General features: G+C 38.1%; 3 protein-coding genes across 13 annotated transcripts; 2 read left to right on the top strand and 1 right to left on the bottom strand.

The window, feature by feature from the left end:
* The first annotated feature begins 1,300 nt into the window (after window positions 1-1,300).
* tpm1 (tropomyosin 1 (alpha)) lies at window positions 1,301-13,816 on the top strand. 8 transcript variants are annotated; one of them, XM_044124219.1, is made up of 10 exons: window positions 1,361-1,667; window positions 2,192-2,317; window positions 5,872-6,005; window positions 6,944-7,061; window positions 7,171-7,241; window positions 7,976-8,051; window positions 8,233-8,295; window positions 8,389-8,458; window positions 9,177-9,255; window positions 10,330-10,532. In XM_044124219.1, the coding sequence occupies exons 1-10, from the start codon at window positions 1,554-1,556 to the stop codon at window positions 10,331-10,333; spliced, it is 855 nt and encodes a 284-aa protein (XP_043980154.1). In that variant the 5' UTR covers window positions 1,361-1,553; the 3' UTR covers window positions 10,334-10,532. The 8 variants fall into 8 exon arrangements, with proteins under 8 accessions (XP_043980158.1, XP_043980154.1, XP_043980155.1 ...); XM_044124226.1 differs by lacking the exons at window positions 9,177-9,255; window positions 10,330-10,532 and adding exons at window positions 1,871-1,996; window positions 12,961-13,816 and having other exon boundaries at window positions 1,427-1,667; XM_044124223.1 differs by lacking the exons at window positions 2,192-2,317; window positions 9,177-9,255; window positions 10,330-10,532 and adding exons at window positions 1,871-1,996; window positions 12,961-13,816 and having other exon boundaries at window positions 1,301-1,667.
* Window positions 13,817-15,790: 1,974 nt separating this feature from the next.
* lactb (lactamase, beta) lies at window positions 15,791-23,222 on the top strand. 4 transcript variants are annotated; one of them, XM_044124230.1, is made up of 7 exons: window positions 15,791-16,240; window positions 16,343-16,409; window positions 18,167-18,357; window positions 18,448-18,565; window positions 18,821-19,033; window positions 19,119-19,284; window positions 20,268-23,222. In XM_044124230.1, exons 1-7 carry the CDS (start codon window positions 15,914-15,916, stop codon window positions 20,791-20,793), a joined length of 1,608 nt encoding a protein of 535 aa, XP_043980165.1. In that variant the 5' UTR covers window positions 15,791-15,913; the 3' UTR covers window positions 20,794-23,222. The 4 variants fall into 4 exon arrangements, with proteins under 4 accessions (XP_043980165.1, XP_043980166.1, XP_043980164.1 ...); XM_044124231.1 differs by having other exon boundaries at window positions 15,827-16,252; window positions 18,218-18,357; XM_044124229.1 differs by having other exon boundaries at window positions 15,828-16,252.
* On the bottom strand, window positions 23,176-24,510 carry LOC122835297 (pro-neuregulin-4, membrane-bound isoform-like). Its single transcript, XM_044124234.1, has 4 exons — window positions 24,082-24,510; window positions 23,908-24,001; window positions 23,638-23,790; window positions 23,176-23,559 (listed from the first exon to the last, which is right to left on the bottom strand). The coding sequence occupies exons 1-4, from the start codon at window positions 24,089-24,091 to the stop codon at window positions 23,496-23,498; spliced, it is 321 nt and encodes a 106-aa protein (XP_043980169.1). The 5' UTR covers window positions 24,092-24,510; the 3' UTR covers window positions 23,176-23,495.
* Window positions 24,511-26,154: the final 1,644 nt, after the last annotated feature.

Raw genomic sequence — 26,154 nt, forward strand, 5'->3', positions numbered from 1 at the left:
GCCACCCCTATAGCCCAGCCAAATATGTGAATAATATTGTATTTTTCATGAAATCAATACAGGAGAAATGCAGTCTCAATGAGGCACAAACAGATTAATTGACTTATTTATAAATGTGTTAGTTTATCCAATGAATGTATTTAGACTTAAGTCCAGTATTTTAAGTTGAGTTATTTATATGTTGGTGGCCCTCACTGGAAAGTTTATTTATTTCAGTAATTCAATTCAAATATATCAGTGAGGTTTATGACAGACAGCTTTTCTGTTTAATAAGGCACGGTGATGCCATGGTCATTAAAGCAGTTATTGGTTCTTTTGGCAGTGTGGACAAGTGCTAAATCCTGCTTGAAGACAAAACCATCTCCATAAAGCTTGTCAGCAGAGTGGTGCATAAGTGCTCTAAAAGTGGATGGCTACACTGACCTTCAGAAAACACAGTGGACCAACACCAGCAGATGACTGTGGAATCTTCACACTAGAGCTCAGCAACTTGTCCCTGAAAAATTTGGATTTCAGTGAACCAGTTCAGAAGTCTTTCTCCTTAGCCCACATCAAGCACTTTTGAAGTCTCTGATTTAACATTGGCTTATTTCTAAATGTGTTAGTTTATCCACACATAAAGACAGGACAGGAAATGCAACAGTTGAATCTCATGTCCTGGATATGTCTTTGTGTGGTGGGTCCTGACTCCAGCAACATTCTATTTCTTCTAAATATTTCCCAAACTCTTGAATGGGCATCATTTCACAATTCTCTCATATTTTTTCTACCACATTTTTTTCTTCCACTCAACTTTCCTGTGGTAAAACCCTCTGTGTATAGCCAGGCATACACTCTTTGTAGAAAGAGTCAGATATTGTCATGAAACAGCTGTCAAGCTAATGGTCTTATGGCTGTGTATATTAATATTTTGTATTAAGAATCTTTTTTATTGGTTTTCTGTAATATTCCACTTTTCTGAGAAACATAAATTTGGATTTTCATCTGAATTTATGTTGGGATGAAAATCCTGTTTTAAGTGCAGTTTGGGGTCCATAGTCCCAGTCTGGAATCACTGAAATCCCTGGAATTCACTAGAAAAACGACTTTAATTTAACCCCCTTTGTAAAGAGTGATGAAAGTAGTTAAGAAAGACAAACAGCAGCTGAAAGCTGCTCTAAGCGGGGGAAATAAATAGTTTTAACATGTTCACCCTAGATTATGCTAGACATCGTCAATAACAGTAGCATTTCAAAATAAATTTCCTGTAGCCTGCCTGCTTGGAGTTCCCATATAAAGACGTTTCAAAAGTCAAATGTTTGGGAAGTACGAATCGCTGAGCAGCTCCTTAAAAAACCTCCCAGCTCCCCTCGCACACGCCTCCTCCAGAGAGTATTGGATGTCCTCAGGAATCCAGTCACCCCTCCTTGGAAGAACATATTTGACAGGACGAAGTCAGGCAGAGCCCGCAGTCCAGCCCCAGTCTTCAGTCAGGCACAGACTCCCCCAGCCCCATCTCCTGCTCTCCCTTTTGGACGTTTTGGTCGGTGTTGAAGCACAGCAAATAAGCAGCCATGGATGCCATCAAGAAGAAGATGCAGATGCTCAAGCTCGACAAGGAGAATGCCTTGGACAGAGCTGAGCAGGCCGAGTCAGACAAGAAAGCAGCGGAGGACAGAAGCAAACAGGTCGGATGAGTTTTCTTCACTTTTGATGTTTGATGTAAAAGCAGGAAAAGCCCAAGAGCAGCACTAAAAAGCTATGGATCATTATTTGTAATGGATTTGCAGTTGTACCTAGTTAAGTGTAAAAGCAAAAAAGAAAAGAAAAGAAAAAAATGTGTATATTATATTTTTGCTTAATTTTATAATTTTTTTGCATGCATGTGTAGTTAGAGGACGAAATGAGAGAATTGGAAAAGAAATTGCGTGTTACAGAGGACGAAAGAGATAAAGTTTTTGAGGAGTTCCAAACTGCTGAGGAAAAACTGTTGACTGCTGAGGAGACCGCTACCAAGGTACCTGAATCTGAAGTGCATGAGCTTACCTAACTTCTTCTTCTCTCCCCCCTGTCTTCTCTCTGTCCTGTCATGTCCTCTCCTGTCTCTCCGTGTGCGCTCTTGCGCCCCTGCGCACTCACGCCACTCCCTTTCTCCGCTGATCACTTCTGAACCTCTCCTGCACATGAAAAAATAACAATGACATAAAATCAGCTTGAGGACGACTTGGTGGCTCTGCAGAAGAAGTTGAAGGGAACTGAGGATGAGCTGGACAAGTACTCTGAGGCTCTTAAAGATGCCCAGGAGAAGCTTGAGCTGGCTGAGAAGAAAGCCACCGATGTAAGTATATGGATGCGTGTTCACAGAGGCACCCTTCTCCCACCACGCTGCTTCACATCTTCACTGTTCTCATCTGGGACTGAACGCGACAGTTCAACAGCACAGACAAGCGTTTGGTGGTGCGTTTGGTACCACTGCTAGAGTTGGAAATTTATAATTTATCTATAATTTTCTTTATTTTGTAGAAACTGTTGAACTGTCGCTAAATGTTTCTCCACAAATCACTTTCAAGTCAGCCCAAAGAAAGTCAAATATGTGGTGGTTATGAATAAAATGTATACACATGTGAGGATTTTTATGTTGAATTCCGCCAGTAATGCTAGCAAATAAGCTAAATCTTCCCAGTTTATGTTTTTTTTTTTCCAGTGAGTGAAGCCTGTAGCCTAATGTGTAGAATTCCCAAGCTCGCAGAGGCAGCGCCTAGATAAATATAGCCCACTGCTTTATATGGTCAAGATAGAGCTCAGATCAGCGGGCTGCGCTCTTCTGCTTACCACAGACAAAAACGCACTTCCCACTGAAATAAGTACAAGACAGCGTGTAGGTTTCAATAATAATAATTAAACACATTTTTGTTCGTTTTTTCTCTCATCTCTTTGTTGTATTTCAGTTTTGATGTATACAGTTTGTGATAGAAGACATGTCCTCCGACAATGGTCCCGGTTAAAGACAAAAACTGGGTGTCGGCCAGATCCTAGAGCAGCAGACAAGAGAAGTTTATACTTCTAAAAGTCAATTAGCTTACATTGAGCCACCCAGGGGGAAAACACGTTTGAATAATCCTTTAATTGGATTCCACACGAGGTACTAAGACAAAGTCTGTCAGAGTGTTTTGAGTTTTACCCTCTTGTATTTTTTGATGGTGATTTTTATTTCAAGGTGACGCGTGGCGTACTTTTTGTCCCTGAATTTTTTTACCCAAAACTATATTTGTTCGTAGAGTTATGTCACTTATATGGGGCATTTTAGAGATATTTAAAATGTTTCAAAAACTCATTCTGTAATTAGTGCAGTTTTGGCTCAGAAAAAACGCTGAAACCCTCTGAACCCCAAATGCATTTTATTGCAAGGGATGTACTGCTCACAGTGAACCCCCAGATGGCGCCCTAATTCCGTTCGTTTTTCTCAGGCTGGATAGCAGAAATTAGATTTAGATTAAATATTAAAAAAATAAAAATAAAAACATTGTTATGTTAGTTATTGTTATTTCATTGTAAACTAAGATAACAGTTAGTTGTCTTACTAACTAGATTTTTTTAGTTTTAACTGAAATGCAAATCAAATTGGTGATTATATTTATTTTTAGAGGGTGATGGGGTTGTATGGGGTGAGGTATTAAATTAATTCAGAGTCGTGATCTGTTTTTGTAGCTGTAGGTTTTGTCCGTCATATTTTTAAAGCGTTATACTTGTACCCTGTAATTTCAGCATCCCGGGCTTCAGGAAAAAACTCACTGAAGCGGTTTGTAGCCTCTGAATAGTTCATGCACTGCTCCCGTTAGTTCCACAGAGGGTGCTGTAGTTCCGTCAGTGTCCTGCTGCTTGAATCAATTAAACTGCATTTAAATACTTAGGACTAAAATCACTTGGCTATCTTGTTTTCTATTCAAAGCTGTCGCATTTTATCACTTTTTTTGTTCGGTGCAAAACATTTGTTCCCTGCAAAAGTTTCCACAACACTGCAGAATACCCGTTTTATCTCTTTTTTGAAAGACGTGTGTTGAAATCAGCGTTAACTTCCTGGACAAAAAAAAAGCTTTGCAGAGCGCGTCTCTCTAACTGCGCGCTGCAAAGACGTCATCCCGTCTCTTGACAATTTGTCAGAAAGTAACTGCAGCTCCGAGGGCAGTATCGGATATTTAAAACAATTGTTCGTAGCTAGATAAATAATAATAACAGTTATGGCTGGAGCTAAATCGCTGGACGCGGTCAAACGAAGGATTAAATCGCTCCAAGAGCAGGTTGACGGTGCTGAAGACAGAGCCGAGAGGTTACAGAAGGAACTACTTGCACAGAGGAAAGCCAAAGAACAAGTAAGCATGTTAACCGCGCGTTCGTGCGCATCAAGCGCAAAAATAGGCATGGGTCAAGTAACATTTCCTGCGCGTCTATGAATAGTTTCAAATAGTATGGAAAAAAGTGTTCTGGTTGTGAGATAGCTGGATTTATCTGGATGCCCCGCAGCGCTATAATCTGAGCTTTGCTCTACTCCAAGCTGTGTCACATTAAGTGACACAGCTTGGGTTTGAAGTCCCGAGTGCGCGTAATTGACAGCTTTAGGCCGTTGATGGTGTAGTGGCGGTTGAGCAGTGTGGTACGTTGTATCATTGCGTTGCCTCATCTCCTGACTTTGCTCCACTTACAAGCACTTCCCTGTTCCAGGCAACCTGCTTTCTAAAAATGGGACCAAAAGGCCAAAGATTTGAATAATCTCCAAAACACCAGGAAGTAGCTGCTTAAACTGTGGTAACATTTAATGTGCCATCCTACTCTGTCAGTTTGTGCTCTTTGACTTGCCCTTATAAGGGCAGGAGGCTGCACTGCCACAGAGCATAGTGGCGATAGAAATGAGGGGGATTAATGTTTTTACACAGACTTAGCCGTCAGAGCGTAGTGTACTACTCAGGTGTACTGAAGGGAGTTTCTTACTTGTTGCAGTTTCTAAACTTGAGACGCACGTTGTATCTGCGCTGCTCGTTTGGAATCGAGCTTCAGGGGAAATGGCCTCGAAAAAAATAAGACTTTTGTGGTCTGGTGGATGCATAACGTATTTCAAGAATAGCCTCATACCTGCTGAGCACAGCAGAATGCAGAAGTTAGCGGCAAGCCCTGATGAAAACATAACAGTCTTCTCCTTTTTAAATAAAATTTAGACAGACACACAAATTGATCAACCAGATTGGTATATATGTCGGAATTAGACTTTTTTTTCTTTGATTGGCAGGTCAAAAAGTGCAAAAGTATATATTTTCCTATTCATTAATTAACTAAAACAAAATAAAGGCCATATTTCTTCCTAATTTTAAATATGTGACTGTTCAACAAAAGTTGAGGATATTATTTGACTGATGAATGGAGATAATGTACTTCATTCATATAGTGGCTTCAAAACCATTTGTTCTATTTTATTTGTCAGTATTAGGAGAACATTTTAATTTGTATTGGCCTGGAAAAGTGCAAATCTCAAATATCTTCTCTTCCACAATTTCCAGCTTGCTTATCATCTCTACATAGTTGGTAAATACCTAAAGATCCGGAGCAATGTCAGGTTTATTGACTTGAGACCTGTTAATACTCTCAGTGGGGCATGTAATGAAGTGCAGTGCTCAACCCTTTGCCAGTTTGGGACATCATTAGTATAACAACTCAATATGGTAGCCTTCCACCAGGCAGCACAAAGAAACACTTCTTATCATTATTGCTTCTTGCACATCAAGATAAGTTCATAAATCTACCACATATTTCCTTTGGGCTGATGTGTAATGTCTGAGTCCAGGGTACGAGGTGAAGCTCTCCGCAGTGTCCTAATCTGCTGCTCTTCTGTTCTGTCCCTAGGCTGAGGCAGATGTCGCTTCCCTTAACAGACGTATCCAGCTGGTTGAGGAGGAGTTGGATCGGGCTCAGGAGCGTCTGGCCACAGCCCTGCAGAAGCTGGAGGAGGCTGAGAAGGCTGCAGATGAGAGCGAGAGGTGGATCCTGTTTTTTCCCTTAGAGCAGACTCGGATTGTTTTATCAATCCCATGTCACATGACAATACATTCTAGGCACTGCCTTGTCGTCATACTGTTTATATAGAGTACTAACCACCACGTCATCAACTATTTTTAGGGATTGAAAGTAAGACATTTACAGTTCCTTGTGAGAATATTCATACCGCTTGAACTTTGTCGTGTTCTATACATTACAACTAAAAAAAATCAATACTTTATTAATATTTAATGTCTTCAATGATTGTGAATTGGAATGAAAAGAATCATTTTCAGAGTTATGTGCAGTTTCACATAGCATTATTACATGTGGTCAAAACATTTGTTTGGTCTCATCAGACCGGACAACTCCATTCACATGTTTATGTTCCCTACATGACTTTTCCTAAAATGTAAAGAGGAATTTTGGGTTTCATTCGACAGTGGCCTTGACATTCTTCTGCAAAGGGTAGAATTGTGGGTAGGTGTATCAGTATTTCTTGACATGTTCAATGGACTAGTGTTGTTTACTTTAGCTTGGTTAAAAACTTTTATCCCCAACTTCATCCCTGGCCTGTCTGGTGTTGTTCAGTGATTTTTATGAGGCTGTTTGTTCAGTAACGTTCTCTTACAAGGTACAAACAATTGAGCTGTATTTATACTTAGAACAAATTCCTTTTGCAGATAATAAGTAAGCTTTTAAAAGTAATTGGTTGCATCAGATTTTATCTGAGAGTATTAAAGTGTCTGAATACAAAAGCACACCACACTTTTCAGACATTTATTTTTAAGCTGGTGCCTCGAATATGACCACATATATGTGAAAAAGTTCAATGGCTTTGAATATATTTGCTAAGAACCAAACCAGCTCATGCTGCCTGGGTTTACACAAGTATAAATGTTCGACTCCTAACTCCCAATCTCTTTGCATCATCACACAGAGGCATGAAGGTCATTGAGAACAGGGCCATGAAGGATGAGGAGAAGATGGAGATCCAGGAGATCCAGCTGAAAGAGGCCAAACACATTGCTGAGGAGGCAGATCGCAAATATGAGGAGGCGAGTTCTTAAAGAAAACTGCATACTTGCTCGCAGCAGTCCTTACCTTCGATGACTGTTTTTAAGCTGTTGTTTTGCGGCGTAACACTTTGTTGTGCTGCACCCCCAGGTTGCACGTAAACTGGTCATCATTGAGAGTGACCTGGAACGTACAGAGGAGCGCGCTGAGCTCTCAGAAAGGTGAGAGCTTTCACTCCTATGCGCTCTGAATCTGCACTTAAAATGCATGGATGCTGGAATGTTCACATTTTAAAAATCTTTCTGTATTAATACACACACTACAGGACTTGTTTTCATTTAGACAGTGTGCACTGTGTTCTTACTGTCATTTGCATGCCCATCTCCGTATTAATGGTCGTGGCTTGTGCACGTGCGCCATGCCCACTAACAGGCGCGGTCAGAGAATGGAGGACGAGCTAAGGGTATTGGAACAAAGCCAGAAATCGCTAAATTCCACAGTTACACAGGTACAACCAACCTAACGTGATTACTGAGTGGCTTGTCTCACTGTCTGCCCTGCTGCATTTGCTTTGCCCTCTGTGCTTGTTCCTTTCACACCTTTTTTCCTGGATGTTTTAGACTTTTTAATGCCTAACATAGCAGAGAGCTGAGCAAGAATAACTTCAAAACAAATTGCATGACAGTTAATGCAAAGTATGGATTTCATAATAACACTACTAAATTCACTATGCTGTTCTCACATTACTGCTCTGTTGAGGCATTTTTATGTTTTTGGGAGATTTCCTGTATTTCTTATTTGGTTCCTCTCTCCATCTGTCTCATTTCCCTTGGACCCATTCTGTGTCTACCTGTGCTTCCGTCCATCCCTGTTCCCACCCATTTTTTATTTTCAAATCCCCTCCCTTATCCTTCGTTGCACTCTTGGCTTTGTATCTTTTTGTTTAAAACACCAGCAAATGCTCTGAACTTGAGGAAGAGTTGAAAACTGTGACCAACAACCTGAAGTCACTGGAGGCCCAGGCAGAGAAGGTAAGCGTGACTTTCTGGGCCTCTGCATGCTGTTACACCTTTTCTGCTTCAAGACTGCAAACTGGGGAGTCAGAGGAGTCAAGTCTTTACGTTTCACTTAATACGTTTTTGTATGAATGTGGATAATAGATTTAATCTCCTATAGATTTAATCTCCTTTTGTTTTTGTTTCCGCTCAACAGTACTCACAGAAGGAAGACAAGTATGAGGAGGAGATCAAGGTTCTCACCGACAAGCTGAAGGAGGTAAAGTTTCACTAATTTGAACTGTGAGATGACCAAACCAGAGGGGTTAAATCACAGTTCAAGTGTTGGACTAGATGTGTCTCTACATTACAGGCTGAAACTCGTGCTGAGTTCGCTGAGAGATCAGTAGCCAAGCTTGAGAAGACCATTGATGACTTGGAAGGTGAGCTTTTTCGTCGCAATATATTTGTCAAGTATATATTTTTTTATTTTTTTGCCTCCTGTTGTCATTTAAATATGTATCTACCTCCTTTTTATTCTGTTGTCCTCTTAACGACATTAAGTCTTTATTTCAGGCGGCATCATCTATTGTGGCAACACATCTTTGTGTGTTAAATCTGAAAGCAGGGTTAGATGTTACCTCATAGTTAAAATGATACTTGCAATATTTTTAAAGGGAGGTTGTGTGAAGGTATCACCAACTAGTTTTCCCTTCCATGTAGCAGAAATATGTCTTTGCACAGTGACTTTACAGAATTTAATGTATATACCTGAGGAAAAACATCCATTAAACCCTGGAGTACTTTCCACACTTATAAACTGGCAGTGCATCCAAGTGGAAAAAAGCTTTTTCTTTTTTTTATTGCTGAAATCAGGTAAATTTGAGAATCCCTCCAACTGTTTGCTAACGTCCAGCCTTTGTTCAACACTCAAAAAATCTTGTCTGTCATAAGATAAGGTTTTGGATTCCAATTGAAGTGTGAAGGGACTCATTCAAGGGACTCATGTTTTGATTGTTTCCATTTTCTCCTCCTGTCTTCTTCTCTATACATTCTACGGCTTGGATCCTCCACCTTTTGCCTCCTTTTCATTTCCTCCCTTCACCTCCTTTGCTCTTCCTCCACTGCACACTCCCTTCACTCCTTGGCCCCACCCAATAGATGAGTTGTACTCCCAGAAACTGAAGTACAAAGCCATCAGCGAGGAGCTGGACCATGCCCTCAACGACATGACTTCCATGTAATTTATGCCTTTTGACACCTGCTTGTTTTACTGTCACGCTCCTCACCCATTTACCTCTTTGTCCAACTGCCTGTTCAACTTTGTCTCCATATCATGTTCATCCACTGGAGTTGTTCTATCTGATTTAGCTCATCTTTATTTTTAAGTTCAAGTGCTAAAACAGATATTTCCCAACTTTATCTGTGTGTGATTTGAGTCAGTTTGCAACAATTCCGACTCAAAATGGTCTGCCTTTATAAATCTTTATAATCTTTATAATATAAAGATTAGTCTTCAGTCTTGTTTAATGTAAACAAGACTGAAGTAACTCTATGCATGGACAGAAAAAAGCAAGAACCAGAAAAATACATTTAATCTTTTACATTAAATTTAATCTTGTACTTTTCCAAAAAGCCTAATTCTTAATATGTTTAGTTAATATTACAGAGTTTCCAGGCTGCTTACCGAAACTATACAGAGAAGGCATTTTAACGGCTCTGGTTGATGGTTCTGCTTTGTTTACGTATTTTACTAATATGGCCTACTTCTGTCTAGAAGAAAGGCCTCATGTATGTCCATGATTTTGTTCTTCATCCTGTCACTGTACCAGCCCAAGGTTAGTTGTGTCAGTGTTTAGCAACACAGTGGCTGAGCCATCAGCCTTCAGTTTTGCTAAGTCAATGGGATCGTTTGTATTAGTTTTGAAGTGGGTTTGTGTGGAGTATGTACAAGTAGTTTCTTACCTTCCAGACCTTAAACCTGGAATGTTTGACTTCAAATGAAACACAGTGATTAAACTGATAGCTCAGTTAAGATTAGTGTGACTCTGCCCTTCTATGTGTAGAATACTCACTGCTTATAAATACTCTGCATAACTCCACTTCAAAAAAAAGTCACTAGCTCATTCTGATGAATGAAAAACATCAGGTTTGTTTTGCTGTCCAGCTGTACAAACAATGCATTTTATTGTGCATTGTGTGTTTTCTGTAATGCGTCAGTGTGACTCTTCAGGTTCTGGTGTGTTGTGGTTTATTGCGGTAGGGCCAAACACCAACCTTCTTGGGTTCAATGTGCTTCTCTTCTTCCACACAGATAAATTGTTTACATCTCATCAAAGATGCCTCCTTCTGCCCGAGCAGAACCTGTCTGCTCTCTCCAGACTGCTCTCCGTTGTCCTTTTCCTCCCTGTCTTTGCTTTTCTTTCCTCATCATATTGTCAAGTCCGTTGCGCCCCATCACTTGTACAGAACCCTAGAATTTCCCTGCACTGTTAAAAATAAACATCCTTCCTTCTATGTAAGCTGCATCTCTTTACTCTGTCCCTTTTTTGTCTTTCTAGTCTGGCACTAGCAAATCCATCATACCTTAATGGTAGTCATTTTGTCTGATCTCATGAAACCTTATACCTCCTATTTTCCAAAAATGTAATTTAATTAATGTCCATTTTTTTCTTTAACTATTGTTCTGTGAAGCAAAAGTATAAGAAATATCAAAATGGTGCTGTTGGCATTAAAGCGAAGGTAATTTGAGGTGCTTGACTGAAAACTGAGCCAAGTAGCAACTGATGCATGCATTCAGTGAAGTATAGACAGTGACTGATAGAAGTATCGGAGAGCTGGAGAACTTCACTGCTGAGTCATTGTCAGGAAGATTGTAGAAAAGTGAAGTTTGGTGAAATAGAGAAGAACCTGTAATAGTTGTGGAACCTCATCCGGTGATAGCAAAATTGAAGGAAGTTGCTATTGGTCAACTCAACAAATGGGCATTGTGTGTTACATAAGACTGTCTTTGAATTTGAATAAATACACAGTGACAGATTCTGGGTCTGTTTCATTCAGTTCATAGCTACAGATAGGTAACACTACAGTATTTCAGGAGTTACAAGACAGTCACAAAGACGGCCTTCTATCACCTGAAGAACATTTCCAGGATTAAAGGACTAATGTCTCAGCCAGATCTAGAGAAACTCATCCATGCGTTTATCTTCAGTCGTATTGATTATTGCAACGGCGTCTTCACAGGTCTGTCCAACAAATCAATCAAACAGCTGCAGCTGATCCAGAATGCTGCTGCTCGTGTTCTCACTAAAACCAGGAAGATAGAGCACATAACACCAGTTTTAAAGTCTCTCCACTGGCTCCCTGTAGCTCAAAGAATAGACTTTAAAATACTGTTGTTAGTTTATAAATCACTGAATGGTTTAGCACCACAATACATTAAAGATCTGCTGTTATTGTATCAACCTTCCAGACCTCTCAGGTCTTCTGGTTCTGGTCTGCTCTGCATCCCCAGAACCAGAACCAAACGAGGAGAAGCGGCATTTAGCATCTATGCACCAAAAATCTGGAACAAACTTCCAGAAAACTGTAAAACAGCTGAAACACTGACTTCCTTTAAACCCACTTGTTTAGAGTTGTATTCAAAACTTAATCAATTGCAAATTTATTGACGGAATCTGACTATGTTGTGTTTTTATTGTTGATTCTATGTTGCATTGTATTTTTTTGTTTGATTTGATGTAAAGCACTTTGAAATGCCTTGCTGCTGAAATGTGCTATACAAATAAAGTTTGATTGATTGATTGATTAGGTGCAGATTAATTAAAAAACCTTGATTGGGACCTTGATCCAATACTTGGAAACTAAATTTAGCTTCTGCAATATAAAATATTTGAAGAGGTGAGAAATGGTATTTGATATAATTTTTTTTATAGTTACTTTTCTTTAGATACTTGTTGTGATCATTCTTAATGAAAAGAACTGAAGATATAATCAAGAGAATATGATCAAGAGAACCTTATATTCTCAATGATATTTGCATGGGCATAGTCTCACTAGTGGGTGTTAAATCTACAAAATTAAAAACCGCCTAGTAACCTGGTAAATAGTGACTATGAAAGAATAAGATATTTGGTAAATGTTTTTCTCAAAAATCATTTTGTTAAATAAATTCCAAGTACATTTTCTAGTTTATATCTTGTAGCACCATCACAAGGGGTATGTGCTACATTCCTTTCTTACTGTGTGCAGTCCAGTGTAGACCAATAGTTTCAAAACTAACAAAAGATTTTCACAAAGTTGTTTCAATTTGTTACTGGGCGCTTGTACTCCAAAACTCTTTTTGAACTAATTTTCCTAATTCTTCATGTTTGTTGTGGTTTTGATTCGTTCTGCCTGAGTCATCATTTGACTCGATGTTTATTTGAAAATATAATCTTCTAGACCAAGAGTCTCAAACTCGGGTCCTTGATTATCCTGCAATTTTTAGAGTTACCCCTGTCCAACACATCTGAATCAAATGGCTGAACTGACTCTTTAGCATGCAGTCAAGTTCAACAGCCCTTCTAATGATGTAGATATTTTTATTTAGGTGTGCTAAAGCAAAGGGGCATCTAACAACTGCAGAACTTATAAACTCCAGACTTTGAGGACTGGAGTTTGTGACTCGAGTTCTAGATTTTAACACAATTACAAAAAACATTTTAACTTTGCTCGTTGAGATTTCTTTGATGCATTTATGTACTTGTAGCAGAGCTCTACTGTAGGTTTGCATGGCATATTATAATTGTGCCTCTCTTGTTTGGTCAGTTCTGTGGTGTTGTGCAAGTTAATCAATAATCAACTGATGTAGATGAGTTGCAAGCTTGATTATTAATGAAAGCTAACTCACTGATTCACTTGTCCTTGTTTGTGAGTTGAAAATGTCTTTTTTATGTTCTAACAGAGAAACTGTCCCAAGCTAAAGAAGAAAACCTGGATATGCACCAGATGCTGGATCAGACTCTAATTGAACTGAATAACTTGTGAACGCACATCTTTCACCTGTCCCCCTCCACACACCCACACTCGCATGTTAGTGGTTTGGCTTTTTGTATTTGCACCTTGCTTATCAGAACCCCGTCTTCTTATTCCTCTCCAAAGCTGGTGAAGAAAATAGCCATTTGCTATTTTTATTGCACAGTCCTGCCTTCAGTGGAACTCAACCCAGGAGCCGAGCTAAGGAGAGTTAAAACATAGCCAGGTCCTTTTTTATCAATAAAACAAAAATTATTTTTACCTCTGCCTTTTTCAGTCAATGAAGTATGTAGTTTCTTTTTTTTTGTTTGTTTGTTTGGTTTGGCTTTTTTTTTTTTAGCTTTCTGACATTTCATCTGGTGACGTGGCATCCAAAATTTGTGATAGAGACTGTTTTCTGCATCTGCAATAAAGCTGATCTGGGTTTTCCAGCTTAAACACAGACCAAAGGATGAAGTGCAAATGTTTTGCACTTAGTCAAACTTGATATTTTCCATATATAAAGAATTTTTTGTTTGTTTTCACCCAAGTATAACTGTACACAGGCTTTGACTATCTGTATGTATACTGGTGCTACTGTATTGTTGATTCCATTGTGCATTACAGTACTTGGAAATTGAATGTTCTTTAAAATCCATAGTTTAAATTCTTGTTCTCACAATTTCAGTCATTTGGCTGTGCATCATTTTACTTTTATATTAAAATTATAAGTTTTAAGTGTGCAGCATATCTGAAATGTATAAATTGATAATAAATAAAACCACGTTTTGAAAGTTTTCCAACAATGCAGTAAATCTGGGTCTTCTTATCCATCACACAATAACATAACAGGGCTAATTGTGAGTTGAAAAACAATCTTTGGCCAAATAAATGCTCTTTAATCCAATTTTTTTTTTTTTACAGAATTAGGTTTCAACCAATAATTTAGACTGAAAGTATATTTTGGAGTGACCTAACTAGAGTCCAGGCTTAATTCTGATAGAGAATATGTGGGAGGAACAAAAGATTAGGCTGATGGTAAGAAGCCTTCCCATTTCAAAAGTATCAAAATACTAGTGGAAACATGCAAAAAACTGGTCAGCAATTGTAAAGAGTTTGCAAACTCAGTAGACTTTGAGAAGGTAAATAATTAAATGAAAAAACAAATATAAATAAAAGTTCAAATTTTTTCATTGTCATGTTTTGGGAAATGTCTAAATCTGTAAATAACTGTAGACATAAAGGCATTATTACCAGAACAACTACAGAGTTAAATTTTTTGTTCTATGTTTTTGAAAGTAGAAAACTATTACAATTAACTAATCTTCATTTCTAAGTGAGCAGAGCAGAATATTCTGAATGTTCAAACAATTTTCATGTTTGAAAAAATAAAACTCCAGATGGTTTTATTAACTTTTATTTCAAGAGATCTCCGGCGCTTCTGCAAAACCTTACGCTCGACTTTTGCCTGAGTTGGGATTTGATTATGTTGGCCTTGTTTGCTCAAACAGGAAGTATGTAAGTGGATCTGCACCATTTGTCATCCGGCGAAAAAAAATGTTGAGCCGGGTGGGCGTAGTTTTGTACACCATATCAAACGGGGTTACACAAACCATATGCCCGATCTAAAGATATAACAGAGTTATTTTCGTGTCAAAAATTAAATATTATCCTAAGTAATTAATACCTTAATGGAGTCAGCTCTGTATTTGTGGGCATGTGATACCTAGTAGTTTATAGTGCCACTAACACCCCTTCACCAATTCAAAATTTCACCTGTCATACTTCTGCAACCATTTTACAGTATGTATTCTATCAAAGATCTGCACTCAGCACCACATAAAAAACAAAGCAAAAACAGCTGTTTAGAAATATGTGCAATCTGTTTTTAATTTTTTTTTTTTTTAAAAAGCTTTATAATCCAGTGTCTCACATCCATGTTTCTGCCCATCTTTACCAACTACTCAACCTCCTTCATCAAATTGTAGAATTTAAAATTTATGTTATGATGTATAAGGAATTGTTTTGATCATGAATATATTTCAGGGTGGTTAGCATGAAACTGTTGACATATATGTCATCCGACACCGCCTTCAGGACCAAAAGTAAATGACAGCCGATATTTTGTTCCCATCAGTTCTGGGAACTGAATGAAAACCTGAGATGTGCAGAATCTGTTGGCTCTTTACTATCTAGAATGAAAACATCAATGTTTGCCATAGGTTAAACGTCATTGAGCAACTCATTGCATACTCTGAGTGTACATTGACCCGTTGATTAAATCACAGTTCACTCAAAGTTATCTAACACGTTGAAAGGTCAGTGTTGTATACTCACTTTAGCCCAGGGGTGGGCAATCCTGGTCCTCGAGGGCCGGTGTCCTGCAACTCTTAGATATCTCCCTGGTGCACCGCACTTGAATCCAACAGCTGAATCACCTCCTAAGTGCAGTCAGGTTCTCCAGAGTCCTGCTAATGACTTAATTATTTGACTCAAGTGTGTTGAAGTAGAGATACATCTAAAAGTCGCAGGAGACTGGCCCTTGAGGCCTGGAGTTGCCCGCCCCTGCTTTAGCCACTTACTTTGCACATTTCCATTATGTTTAAACTCAATCTTTGCATAAATGTGATCATTAAAAAAAAAATTATTTTATGTTATTATATCACATAATATTTAATTTTTTTATGCTTTTAAGTGATGCTTTTTGTGAGCAACGAAATGTGAAAAAATTTAAAGAGTAGTTCTCAACACTGCTCTCCATTTAAGAGGAAAACTCCTCCCACACCGCCCTGTCACTCCTTCTTCCCATGTGAGCCACCGGCTGGCTGTTAAGGAATACTCCCAGTAAGTTAACGACAAATGAGAGCGGTTGCAAACATTTAAAGCGGAGCGTTTTCTCCAAAATGTTTCGAATGATTTTACATGGTCGTTTCTGTGCCAAGTGCTCCCCGCTACCAGCACCGGGGTCTCTTTTACTAACACCGCAGGCGAAAGGTGTTTTTATTCGGACACAGTCGCGTTTTGTCGGGGGCAACGTCAATTTTAAACGCCGATTAAAGTCCAGAACGTGGCTGTATGGTGCTGGTGTGGGCATTGTTTTAGCTGTAGGTCTGAAATACAGGTCTGACTCTGCAAACAGCTCGTGTGATGATAAAGTTGAAATAGCACAAAAGACTCATCCGTATGCAAATGCCATAGAAGTGAGCAGAGACCTCCTAGAGCGGATAAAGGTAGGCAAAGAGGTAGGCCTCTGAAACTAACTTGGTTAGAGACACCTTATCTTTATTAGTGTCTTTATCATTATTATTACCAATTATCTCTCATATTATTAGACTGAGGTCGGAGCTCCTGGACTGATAGTTGGAGTTGCAGTGGACGGTGTTCAAGTGTGGTCTGAAGGTGGGTGATGAAACGGTCCAGAATAAAGTTACAACTCAGAGTAAAAATGTATCAGAACAAAATATCTGGCAACAATGTTGCACTTTTATTTTGCATACTGGATGACAAAATTCCCATGGTTGTTATCAAATGCACATCAAACATTTCCACATTTTGTCATGTTGCAAGTATAAACTTTAGTGTATTTCTTTGGGGATTAATGTCATATGTCACCAGGGACCTGGTGGTGGCAGCATCATGCTATGAAGAAGGTTTTCTTTTACAGAGATGGAATCCTTGGAGGAGTGGAGGTTCATCTTCCAGCTGGACCATGACCTGCTGGAAGATGATGACCACAGTGTTTATTCATTGTGGTCTTGTAGCATCTTTTAATAGAAGTTTCAAAGTTATTTTGGGTGTTTATTTCTAAGTGATATTTTCTCTAGTTTTCTGTGATAGGAAACAGTCAAATGATAGCTGCCTCTTCTAGATCTTCCATAATATAAGAAAGTTATGGCTTTCACCACTGAGGAACCACTCAGTGGTTCCTGTTACCTATAGGTAATTACCATTACCTATTTTCTTTGGTGGGTATTTTTGCCTTGTGGATCATTACAAAGGTTAATAAATGTGTTATATCTAAACATGACAGCAGGGGTGTTTATTTATTTTGTTTTTAGAAAAATACAGTCCCAAATTGACACCAGTTGAAGTCGGAAAACCATACTCCCAGTAAATAAATGTTTGCTGTAGGGAAATTCATTGAATTTTATATACGGTTAATAAAATCTTGGTTGCTGGATCAGATGCTTATTGCGCCTTGTAGCTCACTTGTAGAGAGTGTTAAGTTTTAATGCTGTGTTCCCACCAAATAATGAACAAAATACAAAAGGAGCAAGTTCATGGGACTTTGATTTACCTTGTTACAGAAAATTACAGGGTAGTTCCGTACATCTGCCAGAGTAAAATATGCAATCTTTTTTCTTTTTTTTTTTTTTACCATTTCCGGCATTTCTTTTTTTTTTTTTTTTTTTTTAAGTAACGCTGAGAAACATTTTAATTATGACGTCAAGATTTCTATGCTTGCACAATATATTGTGCAAGTGGTATTTTTTTATGCTGTTTAAATATTGGGAAGTAGTCTCACTTATCCATACCTTCTTTAGTTTCAACACACTGCTGCATAAAAGAGCTATTTCACTGCACCAGTTCCTAATAACTATAAGACATAACATTGCTGCTGAACACTTCAATATGCATATTGTCTGACAAGAATTAGCAAAGATGAATGCATGCAAAAATTGTATTAGAATCTGCTTCAGCAAAGTAAATTGTGTGCACAGTAATGCAAAAAGGCCATTATTTTTCTTAAGAAATTTGTTTTTCAGTTAAATTTGACAGAATTTTTGTCTGACTAAAGAAGGAAACGCATGGAACATAATACCATGGTCTGTTTTATGGCACACAGAGATTGGATTTGAGTACAACTGCATATGTGTTGATATAAGCTCTAATGGTGGTTCTTAATGAAGCTGAACAAAGGTTGGCTAACATAAAAGCATGCCTCAGTTGGGAGAAAGGTTGAAGTTGGCTTGCATGCAGAAAGCAAATGAAAATGATGGAGCAAAACCAAAATCAAGGTGGCTTTGAATAAACCTGACCCTGCAGGTCTTGCACAATCATTAATCTTGCCTGTAAATGGCTTTGTTGCACAGTAAGCACATCTATGAAATGCTTTTACACACCCTGCAATGACTGAAGCTGTTGATCTGATCCAGGCATTGGCTATGCTGATTTGGAGAATCGTGTCCCATGTACTCCTGATACAGTGATGCGGATCGCCAGCATCAGTAAGTCCCTCACAACTGCAGCTGCCGCACGACTGTGTGAAGAAGGGAAACTTGATCTTGATGCCCCCGTCCAGAAATATGTGCCAGAGTTTCCTCAGAAACAGTTTGATGGAAAGGATGTAAGTTATTTATGGATATAGGAAAATGACTTATTCTAGTACTTGTAATTACCCATGGTAAATCAAATTTTGCTTTTATTATTTTTTCAGGTTACAATAACTTCTCGTATGATACTGTCACACCTAAGTGGCATAAGGCACTATGAGAAGGATGCAAAAAAAGTTAAGGAAGACAAAGAAAAAGCCAAGCGACTTCTTAGGCGTCCAGGTAGCATACTACTTTTATCTATAAAGCACTTTAAAATAACCAAATATGTATAGACATGTTAAAATAGACAAAAGAAGATGGTTAAAACAGAGTCAACCTCTCAGGATGTGCTAAGGGTTTCACCAATTAAATGTGTTAAAAGAACATTCTTTAACTCAATGAGAAGAGACCTGCTGGGTTTGTAAGGGCAGACTATTCCACAACTTTGGGGGCAGATATTGCAAAAACCTGGCCTCCTCTTACATTTCTGCTTAGATTCAGGCACAAGTAAACAGAGAGATGATGAGAAGAGCTTACCTGAAAACAGAGGCAAACCTGGAGGAGATCAAACATCTAAAAGTAAAGAATCCACTCAGGCTCAGCAGAAAAAGGAGTTTGAGCACGAAGAATACTACATAAAAGGCAATTATGAAAGCGTTATTAAGTCCTTGGACCTTTTTAAAAACGACCCACTCATTTTCAAACCTGGTAAGCAAATTTTTATACAAAACAATTCCTGTACGATAAATTTTCAGTGTTAATCAGTCTGAATAATGTTCTGGCTGGATTGTAGGAACCACTTACCTCTACTCCACTCATGCTTTCACACTGCTGAGTGCCGTTTTGGAGCGGGCTGCCAACCAGCGCTTCCTGGATATCATGAAGAACATGTTTCGGGAGCTGGGAATGCACAGTACAGTTCCAGATGAGAATGACCCCATTATATATCATCGCTCCAGGCAATCTATATATTTTTTTATATTTTGTTTCTTTCCTCTACCTTGCCTTGCAAAAGTATCCACACTTATTTAACCTTTTTAAATATTTTGTCCTGTCACAACTTCATACATCAGTGTATTTCACTGGGATTTTACACAAAGTAATCAATTACTGAGTAGTGAAATACAAATTATTCGGTTGAAATTATTTACAAATATGTGGCATGCATTGGTATTCGGCCCTGTTTATTCTTTATAACCCTAAACAGGATCCAACCAGCCTTTAGAATTCACATAATTCTCCATAAACATTTATGTAATCTCTCTGCATGTAACTTAATTTCAGTATATTCTCAGATTATGTAATTAAACAATATCTCAAGCTTTTATCATCTCACAGATTACTGCCAGTATAAAAATATAGAATGGCACAACTCCAAACATACCAAGACATGGCTGCCCACATAAACTGGCAAGAACATCACTGGGAGATATTTCTGTCTCCCTTCAGTTGTAGATCCGAAATTGTGGATCTGTAAGACAATGGTTGTCACTCGTAGTGACAAGCATGAGACATGCATGTCCATCTCTTCACTAGTTTGTTCCCACGTTGAGTGTTTGGGTTTAAACCCAATCGAGAATTAGTGCCAATATTTGATGTCCACATGTCTTCTTCAACCAATCTGACTAAACTTGAGCTCCAAAAAACCTAGATGTATCTTTCAGTCTGGCAAACCCCCGGAAAACTTTCATTTGCAATTGCGGCAAAATTTGTTTCCATAAAGTATTGACTTAGGGGTAAAACAAATAATAATAGCTTCTCGCACACCTTAGGTTTTTATTTATAAAACAGTATTCAAAGCATTGTATTTTCCTTCTACTTCAGTCATGCACTAATAAAATTTTATAAAGCTTGGGGTTAAATATAAAAGTTATTTGAGTTTATTTATTTTTGGTTAGTGGATTAAAATCCAAACTTCTCTTGCTTATTGGTTCCTCCACAGATTTTATCATTTCAACAAGCGAGGGCGAGTTGTAAACTGCCCGTACGTAGACGTCTCCTACAAATGGGCCGGAGGCGGCTTCCTCTCCACTGTGGGAGACCTGCTGTTGTTCGGCAATGCTCTGCTCTATAGCTACCAGGTGGCCCACCTGAAGGACACGGAGGGGTTGCTCCCTGGTTTTCTGAAACCCAAATCAGCCATAGAGCTGTGGACACCAGTTGACAAGACAGAAGGCACTTGGGATAACGATGGACTGTACGGCCAAGGCTGGCTGGTGGTGGAGAAGCTGCAGAAGTATGGTCAGTGCAGGAAACGCAGGCATTACGTGTCCCACACAGGAGGAGCTGTGGGGGCCAGCAGCGTTCTTCTGGTGTTACCCAGTGATGAGATGGAGCAACACCAGGGACAGACTCTTTACCTCCCACAAGGAGTGGTGGTCACCATTATCACAAACATGCAGTCTGTGGGACTGAATAGCACCGCACTAAACATTGCTCATCAGTTTGACAAAGCCAGAAATGTGTGAGAGCATCTCAATGAAAATTCACTGAAAACTGTTCAGCCACAATATTCAGTGTTTTCAGCTCCTCTTTTGTGTTGTCATTTTTATGCAGCTATTAAATCCAGCTGAAAACTATTGATCCATACATCATCTCATACATGTATGGATGAGATGATGTATATGTTGTATATCCATACAACATATTTTGTTTTACAAAATATGTTTTACAATTCACAAAACAAAAAATCTAAATGGCTTTATAGGTTGTTTTCTTTAAGCAGACTTCAGTGAAAGTTTTCCAGGCTACACTACAGTGAGATTCTAAAGGGCTTCTGTAGTGTTTGTCATTCTTTTATGGGTTTTTGTTTTCACAGGATGATCCCAGAGTGTGCTAACGTCATATTAATGTCTGGGTCGAAAGAAGCCAAACTGACATTGGAATTTTTATTGTTTGTTTTGTTGCTTTTTGTGTGTGTTTTTTTTGTTTGTTTTGTTTTTTCAACTTAGGTATGCAGATTACACTGGCAGCATGTTTGAAATTTTTCATTCTGAAAAATGAAGCCAGTTTACTTTCAGTCCAGTTCTTGTGTAATTTAGAATTCCTCAGTCTTTTTCTTCCTTGCTTCCTTTCTTAAGAAAGACTTCACACCCACTGAAAGCAATGAAGCAGTTTCTGATGGGAGTTTCCGTGAGAGAATGACGTCGGTAGATGGAATTACGCAGGAAACAAACGTGTCACTCCGGTCTTTTTTAAGATCAGTGAAGGATTATTTTTTTTCCCTGTTTTAATATCACAGCTGTCAGATATTGTTCATTCATGTAGTTTATTTTATACTTCTCACATTTTTACTATTTCATTTTTAAAGTTTTCTTTTAAACTGTACTTGAAATGTTAATACATATGTGCATAATGCTCATAGTTTCGACTTTAAGGATATTTCATAATGGGTTTGTTGTTGTTTTTTCCCTCTACAAGGAACTGATAGTAAAATTTTTAAAATTTACAACTTGTCATCTACAGTCAGCAAATAATTTAAAAATGTTCCTTTGTGCTCTTGCTTTAATTATATATATGCATATTAATAGTAAAACGTGTTTCCATTCATGTACACAAATGATTACACAAGGAAGTGGAGGTTTGTAATGGCTGCATAAAGAAGTAGAAATGAGTCACAGAATTGAATTCCTCATTGACTAAGCTGCTATTACCTAATTTGGCTTTACAAATGATTTTTTTCAGATTTTGTGAAATACACACAAACTTATGTTAGTTTTGCTCCCGTTTGTTCTTTGTAGGAAATCTGTTCTACCACTAGGTGGAAGCACTATACTGAGAAATGGTAAAGGCAGGGATCCACAGTTATTTTTAATTCCACCAAGACTTTTGTTTCTGGTAAGTGAGACGTGCATCTCTTAAAACATTAAACATTGCACAAAGGGTACCAGTTAAAAAAAGCTTTTATTTACATATTAACAAAAAAAAGTAAAATATTTATGTTCTTGACCCTTAATAAAAATCTTTGACATTACAGCAAACAAACACTTGTAATTTTAAACAAATATTTGACTGTTTTCATTTGTCTGTTCAGACATTGATGTTTTTGCACTAAGCTTTAGGTTAGAAGGCCTCTTTATTATCACCCTAATCTTTAGTTCCCTCCTAAGACACCTTTAATGGAATTATGTAGATACTGGTTGCACCACTTCACAATTCAACTAGAAAAAAACATTTTGGCCTAATTAAAATATGTTACAGCTAAATATACCAGGAGCATGAATAATGACTATATTTTTCACAAATAAAGGCTTATGGTTTTCTGATGAAAGAAATACAGTATTTAAACTATATGCATTGGCACATATTTCGGCTCTTTAGTTCTAACTAATACAGCATTTCTTGATAGGATAGTGATGAAGTACTTACAGATAAATAATTGGCTTCAGTGACAAGTTTAACCTGGCTTCGTTCATTATTTAACAGATGACTGTTAAACCATGGAAGACATTTTAAATGGTAACTTATCTGTCAGCAATCTATTGTATATCTATCTAACTAGTTTTAGATTTAGGGGAACCAATGGAGGTATATAGACCAGAGCAGCAGGGGCAAGCAGGGCAGCAGGGGCAAAGATTGCCATTTGCATTTGTTCTTGCATTTCTAGCTTTGGGAAGGCCGCGGGTAAAATTACAAAGAGCTTTCTGGGAAGTGAGATCACTATGTCCAGTCGAGATGCATCCAGAGGCAACTATGGCTAACACCAAAAACACATTAAGGCTTAATAACAGACAAAACTTTAAATAGAGATTGATTGCATCCAGCAAAAGGCTGTAAATGGTTGGTTTGTGTGACAGGAACAGTCGTATGAATAAAATGTCTCTAAAATAAGACTCTGCATGTAATTTTTTTTTTCTTTTTTTTTTTTTTTTTTTTTATTAAGCCACTTTTTTTAAAACATCCACTTAGAATGGGTTGAGTTTTTTTTAACAGTTATTTCCCAATTTCACTGGATTTGGTTGTCTCAATTGCACATTTAAACAAATATATTAACATGTAACAAGTTCTTCATTTCCCAACCACTAATCCTTATTCCAAACCTCATATATATTTTTATCACATGAAAATATGCAGAATCATCCTCTAAATTACTGTATTTACTGCATCAAAATTAAATAATATATTATTACATTAAACACATGCACAAACATGTACATATAGGCAGTAGAGCTCATACTTGGAGCTTCTTCGTCTGATCGCCATCCTTCTTTTGGTTTGTTTTTTCCTTTACCATCCTGTGCACGGAGAAAAGGAAATTAAGCTTACATTAGGATATAACTTAAACTTTAATTGGTTCTAAATGATTTACTCACTTTTGAACATAGTAAATGATAACAACAAGCACCACCAAGAGGATGATTGCTACAACGATGATGGCGGCTAATAATCCTCTATCGTGTCCATCCTGAGAAGAACTAGGAAGGTGGTACTGCTCACATCTGATTCCTTTGTAATTTTCACTGCAGCTAAAGTGGCACAGTGTTTAAAAGTAATAATAAAAAAGAAACTGTCAGTAATATTTCTCATTTACATATTGCTTGTAAAATCAATTTGTTTGTGTTTTTTTTTATTATTTTACTTACATGCAGGAGAGTGTGTTCATAGCTGGTAATTTATAACATGCCCCTTCATTCATGCAAAATGTAGCTTCCTGGGGATCACAGGGTGTTCCATGTTCTGAAAATGTTACAGGATTAGTTATCTTTCTAAGCACACCTTTATGTTTAGAAATGGTCACAATTGATAGGATGAGTTACCTGCCATCATTTGAATTGCTTTAGTTGTGGTTTCCCCTAAGAGAGAACATATGTTTAGTTTCCACCACCCCCCAAAAAACAAACTTGTCAGAGTTAAGAAATGTCAACTATGAAAACACACTTAAGAAGAATGACTTAATCAAAAGATCTCTCGTAAAACCTACTTTGTTTAGTTTCTATCAGAAATGGGTCACTTACCACGTTCCTTTTACCAGTTCCTAAAATCCCAGCTTTAAATGCTTCTGGTTCCTGAGGTAAATCTTTGCGGCACCTTCATGCACCTGTACAGTTTTCTCATGTGGGCGTGCGTTTGCTGAGAAGAATGCAGTAGGGCCAGTTTGTCCACTTTTTTTAAATGGCAAGTGAAATGTCAACCCTCTGATACTACCTCACCATTTCTTAGTATCTGATAATGTTTTGGGTAACAGATTTTAAGTCAAGTTGGATTATTTTTGCCTTATATATAGGCTAGAGGGGTTTTATTTTTGCTTGGTGAAACTTAGATCAATTGTTGCATTAGGTAGAGGATACATGAGGGAAGTATTTGATGGACTGGGGAACTCTGCCTTTCTGGGTTTGGTAGAAAGCAAACAATTGCTGGTATGTGAAGAGGTATGAATGGCATCGTGAGAACTTTCTGTCACCGAAAATCTTGCATTGCTTCTCTCAGACAAGTAATTGTTTTTACCCAAAACCGTTAGCTGACTCACTACCTAGCACCATTTTCCTTTTAACGTTTTGGTTTCGGGTTTTTAGTTTCGTAGTAATGCAATCGCTTCCAAAAATGTTGGAGGAACTTATCCAGCCTTTGTAATACTGAACGGGTATCCAGCATTGAACTTTTTTTAATATGCATTGATGTCCATAGTGACAGGATTCTGCTATGCTTGATTTGGGGTTTCTTGAGCAAAATTTACCTGATCTTTTCTTGTTGCTCCTATATGAGTTCTGGCTTTGAAATCTTAACGGATCACAGAGTGTGGGACATGCAAATCCACAATATGACCCCTATCAAGCTGTCAGGTGCATTTCATGTTGACATATTAATTGTAATTTATATACTGACCTTTACTCTTTGATGCTCCATCAACTGACTAACATATCACTCAAATCATGATCTTAGCATTGGTGTTCTCTATTGTCAGCTGCAGACATGTAAGTCATTTATGGTCAGTGATCTGCATCTGGAGCATTCATCTAAATAAAATGACAATTTTTGGTCAATGAGGGCAGTTCAAATAGCAAAATATTCTCAATGTTCAAGGTAGTTTTCCTGCTTGAAGGTGTATCTCTGTTCCATTATTGAACCCTTTGCAGCCTCTTGCAGGTTTTGTTCAAATAATATTGTTTTAGCTCCCTCTGTTTCCCATAAACTTTGACTTGCTTTTCTCTTCCTTATTAAAAAAAAGTATTTGTCTCAGCATGATGCTGCCACTATCATGCTTCACGATGGAGGTGGTATGTTGAAGACAATATTCATTGTTAGTTTTCTGTCTTTCAGCATTGTGGATGTAGCCAAAAACCTTTCGTCTCATCTGTGCACAGCGAGTTTATCCACGTTTGTGGTTTCCGCCTCATGACCAAATAGGGGTCCCATGAAACACATGGAAGAAGGCACTCTGGTCAGATGAGAGCAATATTGAGCTTTGAAACCAACTGGCAGCATCGTGGTGAGAAGACGCTTTTCCTCAGCAGAGTCAGGGAAGTGAGAGTGGATTGGAAGATAGACTGAGCAAAACGCAACACATTCCTGTTAGAAACCTGTTGATAGCGGAGTGGATATCCTGCTGGACAACATCTCTAAAATATACAGCCAGGCATAAAATGGGATGGTTCAGATTAAAGCATATGTATATGTTGTAGAGGCTCAGTCCCAGTCCAGAGCTAAATCCAAAGGAGAATCCTTGGTGAGACTGAAAAATAGATGTTGAAAGATGTTTTTCATCCAGTTTTGCACATAATGTTGTGCATATATTTTAGCCACTAGGTGTGTAAACCTGATATAGATATACCCTAAAAAAAACCTAACACAGATGTATTTTACTGTATTCTTTACTACTAGCCTTCATAACA

The sequence above is a fragment of the Gambusia affinis genome, linkage group LG08 (genome assembly GCF_019740435.1).
Source record: "Gambusia affinis linkage group LG08, SWU_Gaff_1.0, whole genome shotgun sequence".
NCBI lineage: Eukaryota > Metazoa > Chordata > Actinopteri > Cyprinodontiformes > Poeciliidae > Gambusia > Gambusia affinis.